The sequence below is a fragment of the Fukomys damarensis genome, unplaced genomic scaffold (assembly GCF_012274545.1).
Source record: "Fukomys damarensis isolate Sample0158 unplaced genomic scaffold, DMR_v1.0_HiC HiC_scaffold_3, whole genome shotgun sequence".
NCBI lineage: Eukaryota > Metazoa > Chordata > Mammalia > Rodentia > Bathyergidae > Fukomys > Fukomys damarensis.
Genome location: NW_022900915.1, coordinates 44,209,661 through 44,222,165, shown reverse-complemented (window position 1 = coordinate 44,222,165; position 12,505 = coordinate 44,209,661). Strand labels below are relative to the sequence as shown.

At 51.0% G+C, this 12,505-nt stretch overlaps 2 protein-coding genes across 2 annotated transcripts in view; one reads left to right on the top strand and one right to left on the bottom strand.

Annotated features, from left to right (window-relative positions):
- The window catches only part of Dhfr (dihydrofolate reductase), a 13,719-nt gene extending 13,417 nt beyond the window's left edge, over window positions 1-302 (bottom strand). The window contains exon 1 of the mRNA XM_010642959.3: window positions 206-302. The gene's annotated coding sequence lies outside the window, so the exon portion shown is untranslated. The remainder of the gene's footprint in view (window positions 1-205) is intronic.
- Msh3 (mutS homolog 3) overlaps window positions 7-12,505 on the top strand; it is a 107,876-nt gene continuing 95,377 nt past the window's right edge. The window contains exons 1-8 of the mRNA XM_033765680.1: window positions 7-257; window positions 1,907-2,042; window positions 3,626-3,846; window positions 7,026-7,208; window positions 8,705-8,821; window positions 9,359-9,476; window positions 9,924-10,072; window positions 12,416-12,500. Coding sequence (XP_033621571.1) covers window positions 57-257; window positions 1,907-2,042; window positions 3,626-3,846; window positions 7,026-7,208; window positions 8,705-8,821; window positions 9,359-9,476; window positions 9,924-10,072; window positions 12,416-12,500 — 1,210 coding nt within the window. The 5' untranslated portion in view covers window positions 7-56. The remainder of the gene's footprint in view (window positions 258-1,906; window positions 2,043-3,625; window positions 3,847-7,025; window positions 7,209-8,704; window positions 8,822-9,358; window positions 9,477-9,923; window positions 10,073-12,415; window positions 12,501-12,505) is intronic.

The window sequence follows — 12,505 nt, the reverse complement described above, 5'->3', positions numbered from 1 at the left end:
CCGCACATGCCCGGGTACTCGCGCTCCCGCCGGTATCTCCGCCTTTCCGCACCGCGATGTCGCGCCGTAAGCCGTTGTCAGGCGGTGTGGCTGCTGCGGGCCCGGCACCCGGGAGGCAAGCCGTTTTGAGCCGGTTCTTCCAGCCCGCGGGAAGCCTGAAATCTACCTCGTCCCCCACTGGCGCTGCCGACCAGGCAGACCCTACCTCCACAGCGCCCCTTGCGTCCGCCGTCCCTCGGGTGCCAGCGTCGCCGCAGGTGGGTTCTGCCCGGGGACGGGGCCTACGGGCGGGCCGGCGCCTATGGGCGGGACCTCGCGTGACATCCCGCGAGATGCTGGGCTCGGGAGAAAGGGGCGGGGCGGAGGAGCAGGTTTGGGGGGGACCCCTGGTGCTGGAGTCTCGGTTACCTGGTTGCTATGGGGGACCTGAGCTGACACCTGGCATTCTGCCGAGTGGACTGGGCCAGCGGGCAAGGGACGGGGTTTTAAACCTCCAGCGTCCTTTTCCCCGGTTAGATTGAGGAAAAGGAGCTTTTCTTACTAAGAGGCATGTCAGTGTCCAGCGTTTCTAGGACAGTGGACAGAAGCAGCACCTGTGCCGTCCCTGCGACTGTGTGAAGTGTGACATTCAGTTGGGTGGATAAAGTTTCTTAGATGTGAATGCTGTGTCATTGGGTACTTCCTGCCGCACCACCCTTCAGCAGAATAAAACAAGTGGTGAAAAGCCTTTTTAAACCCGATCCAGTGCGTTACCACAAGGGAAGGCCCTGGGCTGGCGCCGGCTGGGCGCTGGGCTGCGCTGCGGGGTCGGGGTGCAGGCCAGCTGGCAGCCATGGCCTGAGTGCAGCTCTTGCTAGCCTGGGGCCACATGTTTCCTTCGCCGGTGTGTCTTCCCTGTAATACCTGCACATCACTGTCTTTCTGGCTTTTTTAGGGTGGTCTATAATTTCATGAGTTTGCCAAGATTTGATTTTGCACCCGCCATCTCCAGACTATGTGGTGAAGGACTTGAGTTTTGTTTGTCAGGTTTCCTGCCTGCAGATGGCTGCATCTGTGGCATCTTTAACAGTGAATGTACATACGCTGTTGACTCAGGAGATGGCTAGATTGCAATTCACATTTTTAAAATGACGTCATTAGTTTGTTACCTTTTGCCTCAGATTTTGCCTTCAGTGCGTAGATGCTACTTTATTTCCTAGACATATTTTATTTAGCATATGTAAGTGGTGCGGTGCTGTTTGTTTTTCAGGCCTGGGGATTGCACCCAGGGCCTTCACACTGAACAACATCCCCAGCCTTTTGCAGGTGTTATTTTGAGACAAGGTCTTGTAAGTTGCTAAGTTGCCCAGGCTGGGCTGAACATTCAGTCCTCCTATCTCTGCCTCCCAGAGTGCTGAGATTAAGATGTTCTCCACCACACTTGGCTGTGATTCAGGTTTTATAATTTGAGGTGGGCGGAGGCTGATTGAGTAAGGGAAGGCAAGAGGTTTAGTTTCACTACATTCTAACTGAACTTGAGTTACTGAGGCTTACAACCTGCCGGTTTCCATCTTAACCAAAGGCCTTTCCCGGGTGGGTTTATGGTGATTAGTTAGGTGATTTTTTGAGTGGTAGCATGGTTTTTTTTTTTGCTACTCTATGAAAGCATGAATTTTTGATGGAGTTTTGGATAAATCCTTTATATGTTCATATAAATGTTATGTCTTAAGAGCATTACACTAATTGACTACAGAAATAATAGTATAGTGGTAGGTGAATATTAATTCATGTGCGCATGCAAGGCGGGCTGAAAGAACTGTGGACCCTTCTGTGAAGGGTGGGCGTGGTTCAGATGTGGGATCCCACTCCCTCCACACACAGCAAGTCTTCCTGACCGAGGTCACACATCTGCCTTCTAATCTTCCAGGTACAGGCGGCGAAAACAGACCGAAGGAAGACGAGACCAGCAGAGAACACTGCTTCTGTCAGGAAGAAAGCTAGGAGAACGCAGGAACGGGAAGGTGGAGGGGACCTGGCGGTGGCAGAGTCTGCCGGTGACGCTGGTGTGTTCTGGATGGTGCTGCTTCTGTGCTCCCAGGTCCCTGGGTCTCCAGGCTGCAGAACAGGACTCTGAGCCTGGCACTTTTTCCTGCAAGGACCAGATTGCCCTTGCCTGAGCACAAGTGGGCTGTGTGGGAGGTGGGGACAGTAGAGCTCTCCCAGCTTTCTTTAGCTCAAGCCAAGTTATAAAAACGAAACATGCTTGGTAGGAAATGCCAAGCATTGCGGAGATCTGGAGGGTGGACAGTGAAGGACTCTACAGTCCCCTTCAGGGAGGTTTCCTGCTTGGGCTGCTGTGTGTTCATCCAGATTTTCCTGTTCATTCCCACCTATGTGGACACAAATAGACCTACACATTACTTCACAGTAATTATTGTGTCTTACAGGTTGCGTTGTCCTATATCTGGAGACTTGCAGCGTGCTTCTTTCACTTAGCAGGACATTCTGGCCCCCTTCTGTGTCAGGTCACGAAGGTCTGCCCTCTTCTGTTTTTGCACAAAGCTGTGTTGAGTGGCACTGAGGGGCCGGCTCAGTGGGAAGGCCCTTGCCTGGCATGTGTGAGGCCCTGGGTTCCATCTCCAGCACTGCTGGGAACACACACGCACATGCACACACACGCACACCCAACGTTGGGGAAGAACAGCATTCCTGAGCTCCTGGACTTGCAGAGCTGGGGTTGGGTAGAAATGGTAGTGCAGATTTTCCTCCAGTTTTGGGTCTCAGTGAATTTGTGATAAGAGAAGATCAGAAATCCCCAGAGACAGGAGCCCAAATAAGTGCATAAATGAAGAAACAACAAGTCCCTTTTCCGTGGAGATACATGCATGCTAGAGATGAACTTGTAAAGTACCTATTTCTGCATGGAAATTAAAGTTTAGATTTAGGGTCAACGTGAAAAGCTTTCTCTGGTGAAGGTGCCAGCAGGGGAGCCCCAGGGTCCAGTCTCGGGTCTCAGCATCCAGCCGGCGTTTGTTCCTGGTTTCCCTTCCGGGGAACTCTCCAGTCTGCTGCTCAGGGAGAAAAGCCGGTTAGTGCCTCCGAGTTTGGAGGAAGGCACAGGTCTAGGAATGAAATTGCTTTGAATCTCTCTTCTTGTGAGGCAGGTGGCGGCACCACTGAGCTAAATGCCCGGCCCCAGAACGTCTCCTGTTCACGTTAGAACTGCCCTTCATTCCGCTGCTCTACTCCCGAGTCTTGGACTATTTTGTGTTGCAAGATCTGCTCTTGGTTTTCTTTTTCAGTTTCTGACTTAGGATTTAGCTGAACTGGTTATTTATTTTTGCTTCAGATATTTCATTTGCAGTTGTCAGCTTTCCTGTCCTGTTCGTCCTTGTATCTAAAAACAAGCAGAAGCAAAATTCTCCTGTAGCCTGTAGCAGGGGCTTCAGTAGTAAGTGAAATTAAGCAGTTGTGTGTTTCAGTATGACATCTCTAACTGGAACCCAGTGATCTTTATTTCATTATCACCAACTTAGGTTCATGACTTAGATGGGAATCTCCCTCTTTAAACAGTCCCATGCTGGTTGCGCGCTGACACACTGAGACCAAAGTACTTTTGTTGTTTTCTTCTCATCTGTTTCTCAAGAGCCAAAGAGATGTCTGAGGACCAGGATCGCTTCACAGTCTCTGGAGAAACTGAAAGAATTCTGCTGTGACTCTGCTGTCCCTCACAACAGAGCCCAGGCAGAGCCTTATCAGGGGAGATTCGAAGTTCTGCCAAAATGTACTGATTTTGAAGATATCAGTCTTCAGCGTGCAAAGAATGCCGTTTCTTCTGGAGAGTCCAAATCTCGAAGTCATCAGAAGGTATGTAGTTGCCGCAGACCAACATCCAATTAGAGTAGGCGGTTCTGAAGTACTTCTGGGTCTGTGGGTCAGTCTGGGCTTTGGCTCCCAAACTTGGCAGACATCTGAGTTAGCTTTTGTTTCTTTGTGTTTTGTTTTTTGTCGTCTTTGGAGATTTAAATTTATTATGTATCAGGAAGAATAGATTGGTTCATGTTATGATTCTGATGTCCTGCTTGGATTAGGAGCCATTGCCCTGGGGGACAAGTCATTGGTAACGTAAGTCCAAGTTTGTTCCTGTCCTTCACAGTTGCCGTGATTTCCATGGCAAATCCCCACAGTGGCATTTTTAGATGCTTTGAGGTTGTCAGTTGAGAACTGGGCAGATGACAAGCAAACTAAAGATAAACCAAATGAGTATGAGCTCTTGTGCTTCTTTCTTTGTGACTTACTAGTGGTTTTTATTACTGCACAGTCAGGACACTTAACTCTTGCTCCATCATTGAAAGCTGTATTTGAGATTAGTGGTTGGTTCTCAGTCTTACCTTTAGCATATGTGCTGCTGAAGTGAGCACACAGTCTTACCTTTAAATTAGAATCACTTGGAGAAAATAAACCACAAGAACCAAACAAATCAAAAACTTGTATTTAGAACCTTCCCTCAGAATCTTATTTGATTGGTCTTCATTGAGGATTGGGTACAGATATTTCTTAAAAGCTCTTATTTCAGTGGATAGCCGCAGGTGATAACTGTCATTTGAGAAGTATTTTATTTATCTATACACATATAGATTAATTTTTTTGAGTCGTTGAGATTCTCATAAAAGTTGTTTTTTCCTTAGAAAAATACCCAGGCCAATAAAAGTTTACCTGTAATTTTCAGAAGTTTACACCCTTTCCCACAGAATCCAGATCCACGAATTCCTTTCTTAGCCAGGCTAACATTAATCTTAGATAATCAGGGGAAAAAGAGGTTTGTTTTGCCTTTCATCTCCTTTACTACTTAGAACCGGTTCACCTGGGAGTAGTGATCTTAGTGCACAGAAGGTGTGAAGTCTGTCTTAGAAAAGCTCATGTATTCGATCCCCCGTACCAAAAAAAAAAAAAAAAAAAAAAAAAAAAGCGGCAGATTGCCAAGATAACAGAAAAGCTCACGTATTAATCAGAACATTTCCCTGCTCGTAGACTTATTTGTCATCACTTGATACAACACATGGCTGCCGTGGCTTCTCTACAGCGCAGGAAGTTAGAAGTAACCAGAGCAGTATGGGGACATTATTACACGTGTAAGCAGTTCAGTGGCACAGAAGGGCACAGGTGAATGGTAAAAGCTACCAAATAAACTACAGTGTCCAGTGGTCTAGGACATTTAGCAATATCATAATTTTTTTTTTTTTTTTTTGGTACTGAGGATTGAACTCGGGACCTTGTGCTTGTGAGGCAGGCAGCAGAACCACTGAGCTAAATCCCTGGCCCAATACCATAATTCATAATTCTTGATATGTTTTGCAATTTATCTTGTTTTTCTTGACTTAAGAAAACAAGTTTAAAAGAAGCTTGGTATGCTGTTTCTGTGAACATGAAAGATAATGCAATATATCTGAGAAATATTTCTGCCCTAATACTGTCAAAACTTCCTGAACATTCAAGTATTTAGATTGATTTAATAGTTAGTATCCCACACGAGTAGTTTTTTTTTTTTTTCTGGAGGATTATCTTCTTCCACAACGAATGAAATAAAAATTATTTTTTTCTAGTGTGTATATTTTTGTAAGTGTTGGTTAACATTTACAGTATGTAGTACTCCTGGGTTTTATATAAAATCCACAGAAACAAAGGAGAAAAACCTGTGAGAATTTCAAGCACCTGGCCCTAAGACCTGGGGCCCCTCTCTGGCTGCAGCTGTCCACACCTTGCTGTCTTCTTACTGCTGAGTTTTGAAAATTGCTCAGTCTCTTTGGGAAGTTGTTGCTTCTGCTGGCTGTCCAACTATAAGCTGAGGTTTTTAAACGTTTGGCAAATGCAAAATACAGTTTTTCGGTTTTCTCGTGGAGTGAGGCTCCCGTTCCTGGGCTGTTTTTCTTTTCTTTCTTCTCTTCTGTTTGTCACTGAGTCTTTTAGGCATGGTTTTGATTCCAGCTGTTATGATTTGCCTCTAAAGTGCTCATCCCCTGGTCTCCTGAGTGTGGGAGACAGGGCAGGGTGTGTGTGTTTGTGTGTGTGTGTGTGTGTGTGTGTGTGTGTGTGTTTGTGTCACGGGCACTGTGCTCAGCAGCAGACTCACCCATCTGTGAGACCAGGAGCTGACTGTGCTGGTCGGGGTCAGTGTGGTGTAAGATGCAAGGGTGATTCTTGACCCCGGCTCCACCCTCCTCCCTCTGCTTCCTGGCTGCCGTTAGTTGAGCAGCTTTTCTTCCGCCAGGCCCTCTGCGGTGCATTTTCTGCTGGGAGTCAGACAACCAGGACTGAACCCTCTGAAAACTGAGCAAAATAGGCCTCTCTTCCCTTACATTGTGGGTATTAGTTTTTCTTTTTTCTTTTTCTTTTTTTTTTTGTCCCAGTAAAGAGTAAGTGACCGATATACAGGGCTAGCTAAGGTAGTTTTTAGATGTTGGCAGTGACAGAGTGGTGACTACATAAGAGACTGGATTTAGTTTCCCCTTTCCTTTGTCTAAAGTCCAATAAGCAAGACTCTCTGACTATAGATTGGAATTAGTTAAGTTTTCATCAAGGATAGGAGGAGCACTCGTACTGCGAATAGAGCTCTGTGCTCTATGTCTTCCAAGAGCTCGTTCTCACGTTTCTTTACCAAGAGCCCCGGCTCTTCGTTGGGGTGGAGCCCTAAGTGCATCGTCGTCGTTGGCGTTGCTGGAGGCGGTTTGCCCGAGGTTGTGCCCATTGGTCTTGTGCATCGCACACCAGGAGTCCACAATAAGCAGAGAAATGTTAGTGATCGATTTAACGAACCAAATTTAAAAAGAAGCACACACAGTGTTAAAGTATCTATACTCTTAAAATTTACTCACAGTTTGTTTTGGCGGGTACTTTTTTTCAGCTTTTACTTTGAGAAATCCCAAACCACAGCTATCTTGCAGGACCACTGCCGTGGGCTGGAGAAACCTTCCCTACTTCACCAGTTTGCTCTTCCATCTCTGGGAACTTACTATATAGTTAAAGTCGTATGAATCTTTTGGTCACAGGACAGTGAGTCTGGGCCTGAGAGCGCCCAGAAACCCTCTGACCGCAGAGCCCGGAACCAGCGCTCCAAGGGCGTCTACACACCACTGGAGCTTCAGTACCTGGCGGTGAAGCAGCAGCACCCGGACACGCTTCTGTGTGTGGAGTGTGGGTATAAGTACAGGTTCTTTGGCGAAGACGCAGAGGTGAGTTGTTTTTCCAAGCACTGTTTTGCGGTTTTTCGCAGCTGTAGATATTTTTTTAGTATTGTTTCATTTTCGTTGTGAAAAAGCTAATTTGATCATTCACCCTTTAAAGATGCTGTCACTTAAAACAAAAACTGAAACACCAAGAAATCTGGTGGTGGGAGCTAGACTCTCAGGTTAGGAAGGGGGGACAACTGGAATGTTAGCGTTTATTCTCTGGGGTGGCATGCCTGTAATCCCAGCACTCTTGGAGGCTGAGGCAGGAGGATCTCAAGTTTGAGCCCAACCTGGATAACTTAGCGACTTTTTGAGACTGTCTCTCCAAAAGAAAAGGGCTACAGGTGTAGCTCAGGATGAAGGCCCTGGTTCAATCCCTGGTGCCACCACCATTAAAAAACTTTATTGGAGCAGTGGATTAGTAAATGAGCCACAATCTCACCAGTGTGTTTGCTAATGTAGACTCAGCAGGGAGCACAGAGGTGGACGGAAGTCCTCCACTCACGGATTTCCGGAGCCAGGGCCACAGTGGAGGCGCACTCAAGCCTGCCCGCTGCCGCGGCATCTGAAGCATCACGGTGGCTGTGTGGCACACGTGCTGGCCCACCGTCCGGCTGGGCGCCTGCGGCTGTTGGTTCTGAGGGGCATAGTGGGTTTGTGCATACAGCAGGAGGCACGGGGCAGCAGATGCCCTTGGGTGGCCATGTGCTGCCCACAGAGGGGCTGTGCAGGCTGGGCCTCCAGATGCCTCTTCCCCAGTCCCGGGCAGCAGGGCATGTTCCCTGCGCTGTGCGCTGTGCTGTGTTAGGGTCCTCTGAGGTGCTCCCGGGGATGCCCACTGTGTGGTCGGCGTCCTCCAGGTCAGCCGGGAGTTCAGTCCTGCCTCAGAGGGACCAGGTCCTCCAGTGAGGCTCAGGCAGGCACTGTCTAAGCTCTGCAGGCTCTGGAAGAAGCCAGGTGCTGCTCCCGCTGCTGCCCCTCCATCCCGTGTCACTGACGTGGCCCTCACCCACCGGGGCTTTTTCCTGTTGCTTCCTCACCCTCCTGTGTCCCAGCAGGCTCGCCATTTCCGTCCCTCTGCAGTCTCTTCTCACCGTCAGTGTCTGCACGGTGAATTCTTCCTCTCTTACCCACATGCTGTGTGGATCCAGGGGCCCCATGAGGGCGGAGGAGGCCCGACACGGTGTTCTGAGTCACTTAGAAGGAGCTGGGGCCGAGCCAGGCCACTGGGCCTGACGGCTCTGCACCCCGTGATGGGGCCCTAACCCATGTCCCTTCGGGCGGTTTATGCACCGATGACAGCAGTGGCCCAGCCCTGCGCGGTCATGCAGGTGCCACAGGCACCATGGGTGGATCAGGCCAGCACAAGCATGTTGGACCTCCACTGGACACTTAGAGGAGTGCGCAAACCCAGTGTTCATCCTGCTGCATTTTTAACAAGTGGACGGACCCACAGGGAATCTCAGGCTGGCATTGACGCTTCCTTTGGTGTTGCTTAGATTGCTGCCCGCGAGCTCAATATCTACTGCCACCTGGACCATAGCTTCATGACGGCCAGCATTCCCACGCACCGGCTCTTTGTCCACGTGCGCCGCCTCGTGGCCAAGGGCTACAAGGTCAGCTGACTCCTGCCATGGGAGGAGGGGATTGGGACTCAGCTGGGGAGAGAGGCGGGAGGCAGGCTTTGATTGGTCTTAGGATCTGGCATTTTGGAAAAATGAAAGTGTGTCATGATTACCAGCATTATATCATGGCTTTTAAAAACATTTTGTTAGGCCCATAATACAGCGCTCTGGGAGGCTGAGGCAGGAGGATTCCAAGTTTGAGCTCATTCCGGGCAATGAGTGACTTAGCAAGATACTGCATCAAAATAAAAACTAAATAAAGAACTAGGGGTGTAGGTAGGTAGAGAGTCCCTGAGTTCAGTCCCCCTAGTGCAGACGAGAAAGATTTGGTTAGGCATGTGCAGTGAGCATCTGTAGGGCCGGGGCAGAACGCTCCGCAGCGGTCTCCGGCGTGCGATGGGGTGCTTGGTCTCACTTCTGGACACTGCGAGCATGCTTCCTGGGGGCTTTCAGAGTCAACCTTTAGGCATTTTGAAATGAGGGTTTTGCATCACATTTGCTACCAGATCTCTCTTGTCCTTGCCGAAGGTGGGAGTTGTGAAGCAGACGGAAACGGCGGCCCTGAAGGCTGTTGGTGACAGCAGAGGCTCCCTCTTTGCCCGGAAGCTGACTGCTCTGTACACGAAGTCGACGCTCATCGGGGAAGATATCCTTTCTGAGAGGAGTTTCTCTCTTATGTGTTCCAGGGGCCCTGTTTAAGAGGACAGATGTTTTTTTTTGGTACTGGGGATCAAATTTGGGACCTTGCCTTGTGAGGCAGGCAGCAGAACCTCTGAGCTAAACCTGCAGCAAGATGACAGATATTTTTAAGAAGTGGTTCTTCTGGAGGAGGCGCAGTCATGTGGTCACTTCAGCCCTTGGTGAAGGGGACGCACGGGTGGCCGGGTCACTGGAGTGAAGCAGTGGACCACGTTCGGGCCTCCACAGGGTCCAGGGGCTCTGCGAGGGCTTCGGGAGGGGGGAGGTGGCTGCCACTGGTCCTCCTGGGCCTTGTAGCTGCAGGGAGAGAAGCAGGGTGCTGTGTGGCGGGCCGAGGAGATGGGCTGGAGGGGCCACTGATGGGCGGACGGTGCTTTCCTTGAGCCACCGTCACATGTGAGCCCCCTCGGCAAGCTGGGTGATGCTGTCAGTGTGGACGACGAGGCGGCGACCGATGCTTCTGCTGGGTACCTCCTGTGCATCTGCGAGGACACGGAGAGCGTTCCGGACAGGAGGAGGGGCAGCGTGTCAGTGGGCCTCGTGGTGAGCGGTCCCCTGTGACGCTGCGTGCTCGACCCTCAGTTCGTTTTCTCCCGCCCCTGCTTGGCACTGCGCTCCGGCAAGCTCCAGCCGACTCTGTTTCTTTTTTCTTTTTGGGCCTGGCTCATGCCCGCTAGGGTCGGGTTGGAGATGGGCGCGGTGACAGCTACGAATGTGGACGAGGCTCAGGCTATGGAATAAAGCACTAAACCGGGGCATGCGTGAGTGGCAGGCTTGCGCAGACCTCAGGGTTTGGACTTGAGCAGGAGTGCTTATGGGGCTGTCCTGTGCTGATCTGGAGGAAGAGATAATGAAGGGGAAACGGTAATCGGCCGATAGAACTTGTCAGCGGTAGTGCTAGGAATGCTTACGTTAGCCTTCCGGATAAGCGGCATTCAGGAGTCAAGCTTCGACTGCCGCTGCTGCCGGGTGGGTGAAGCGCCCCTTTCTTAGACCTCCTGGGCCCCTGCGCGGAGTCTTGAATGTCAGGGGGACCCGTGGGACCCCCGCGCTCCCTCCTTCAGTTGAAAGCTCAGTGAAGTGGGTAACGGCTTCTCTATGCTTTTCCTCACCTGCGGCAGTGCGGAGATGAACGCATGTCCCCGGGAGGCTCGCAGGCTGCTCTGGCGGCTGTGGCTCTGCGGAGCCCGCAGATCCTTCTCTCGGAGCCGCACGGCTGCCTTCTTTGAGAAGCGCTTTTCTCTAGTGTAGGTAGTTGATCCTGTTGACAGAGGGTAAGGTCCTCCGCTGTCCAGCTTCGGCAGGGTGTGCTGATTCCTGCTTCCCTGCAGAGCAGGCCGACAGACACTGCCCACTACTGTGTTGAGAAGCAGCCGCTGGCCAACTGCCGGAGGTCACCGCGGGGTGGGAGCGGCAATGGTGCAGTGGGTGCTGGTCGTTTCCCTGTCGGCGATTTCTTGGGCCCTTCCTTGACTTCTGTAACTGCTGGGCTGGTGACGCCCTGAGCCTGGCCCAGCTGTGCTGCCCTGCGAGCTGCAGGCCCCTTCATGGGGCCAGGGCAGGTGCTCGCTGCAGCTCCCTAGGCTAGGGTGGCTACTTGGAGCCGGCTCCCTGGACCCTCGGTGCTGTTCTCCCTGGCTCTCCCTGCCGGGAGGAGTGTCACGCCTTCCCCGGCACTGCCAGGGGACCTCTGAGGGCACGGGCTGTGTGCCTGCAGAACACCGTGGCGGGCCCCGTGCCTTTGGTCTGGGCACTCGGCTTACACACACTGACATGGCTTCTCCGTGTCGTGTGTATGAAGTGGGACAGGGTGATTGTTTATATTTAAAAAATGTGTTACAGTAAGAGACACATTGCCACGGATCTCCCTCAGAATCCTCCCCTGGCTCTGAACACATCCCACCGTCCTTGCCACTTCTGCAGCTCCGGAACCCTCTGTGTCTTGATTGCCCAGTGTCTTGAGCTGTGCCATCCTGGCTGCCTCAGTGTCCTGAATTGATTCAAAATGTTTTCCTTTCATGGTCCTTTTGACTTTGGGGCAGAGCTAGAGGTCTTGCCCGATCCTGTGAGGAGGCGGATGAGGATGGCACCCTGTTGTGAGCTGCCTTTCCACTGGAGGGCGCTCAGCAGCAGCAGCACCCAGATTTTGATAGCACCTCATAAAGACCCTTAGAAAGAGGACTCCAGAGCCGCTGCACAAGGTGACAGGGAATATGGACTGAGGGTGCTCCAAGCAAGGGCGAGGATTTTGAGGGGAATTAATAATCATTTAAAAAAATGTAAGTATAACTTTCTCACCTCTGCGAGACAGTAGTGTCCTTTGGTTTCTTTGCTCTTAGCTTGGGTGGCAGTGGGAGGCTTTAGTTGTCACAGTTACTCTGCTGGAGAGGCTGTCTGCTTGGGTTTCATTCCGTTTTTTTTATTTTTTTTTTTTTTTTTTTTGTACCAAGGATTGAACTCAGGACCTTGTGCTTGAGATTTTTTTTTTTTTTTTTTTTTTTTTTTTTTTTTTTTTTTTTTGCTTTTTGCAAAAATACTTTTTTACGGTTCTACAGAGGAGTGGAGTAGCTCTGCTGTGGTTGGTGGCCAGGTTGCAGCCCGTGGCAGTGAAGCCTGTGTGACATCCCCACCTCCTGTGGCCTCAGTTCACATGGCGGGCACATTTGCTCTCTGACTCGTGCTCACAGTGCCCGTGGGGAGGTGGCAGGCTTATCCCTTTCCTAGAGGGGAGCGGAGGCTCAGGCGGTTTGGGACTTCTGGGCACCAGTCTTGAGCAGTAGGCGGGACCTGTGTGGGGCTGGGGGCCCGAAACTTCCCCCTCGCCTGCCTGCGCTGAGCTGAGCTGTGCCCTCCGTGACCGCCTTGCTTGTGTTTGTGCCCGCGCAGGCTGTGCAGCCCGCCACCGGGGAGCTGCTGCTGGACGCCTTCCAGGATGCCGCATCGCGCCCGGAGCTGGAGACGCGGCTGTGCAGCCTG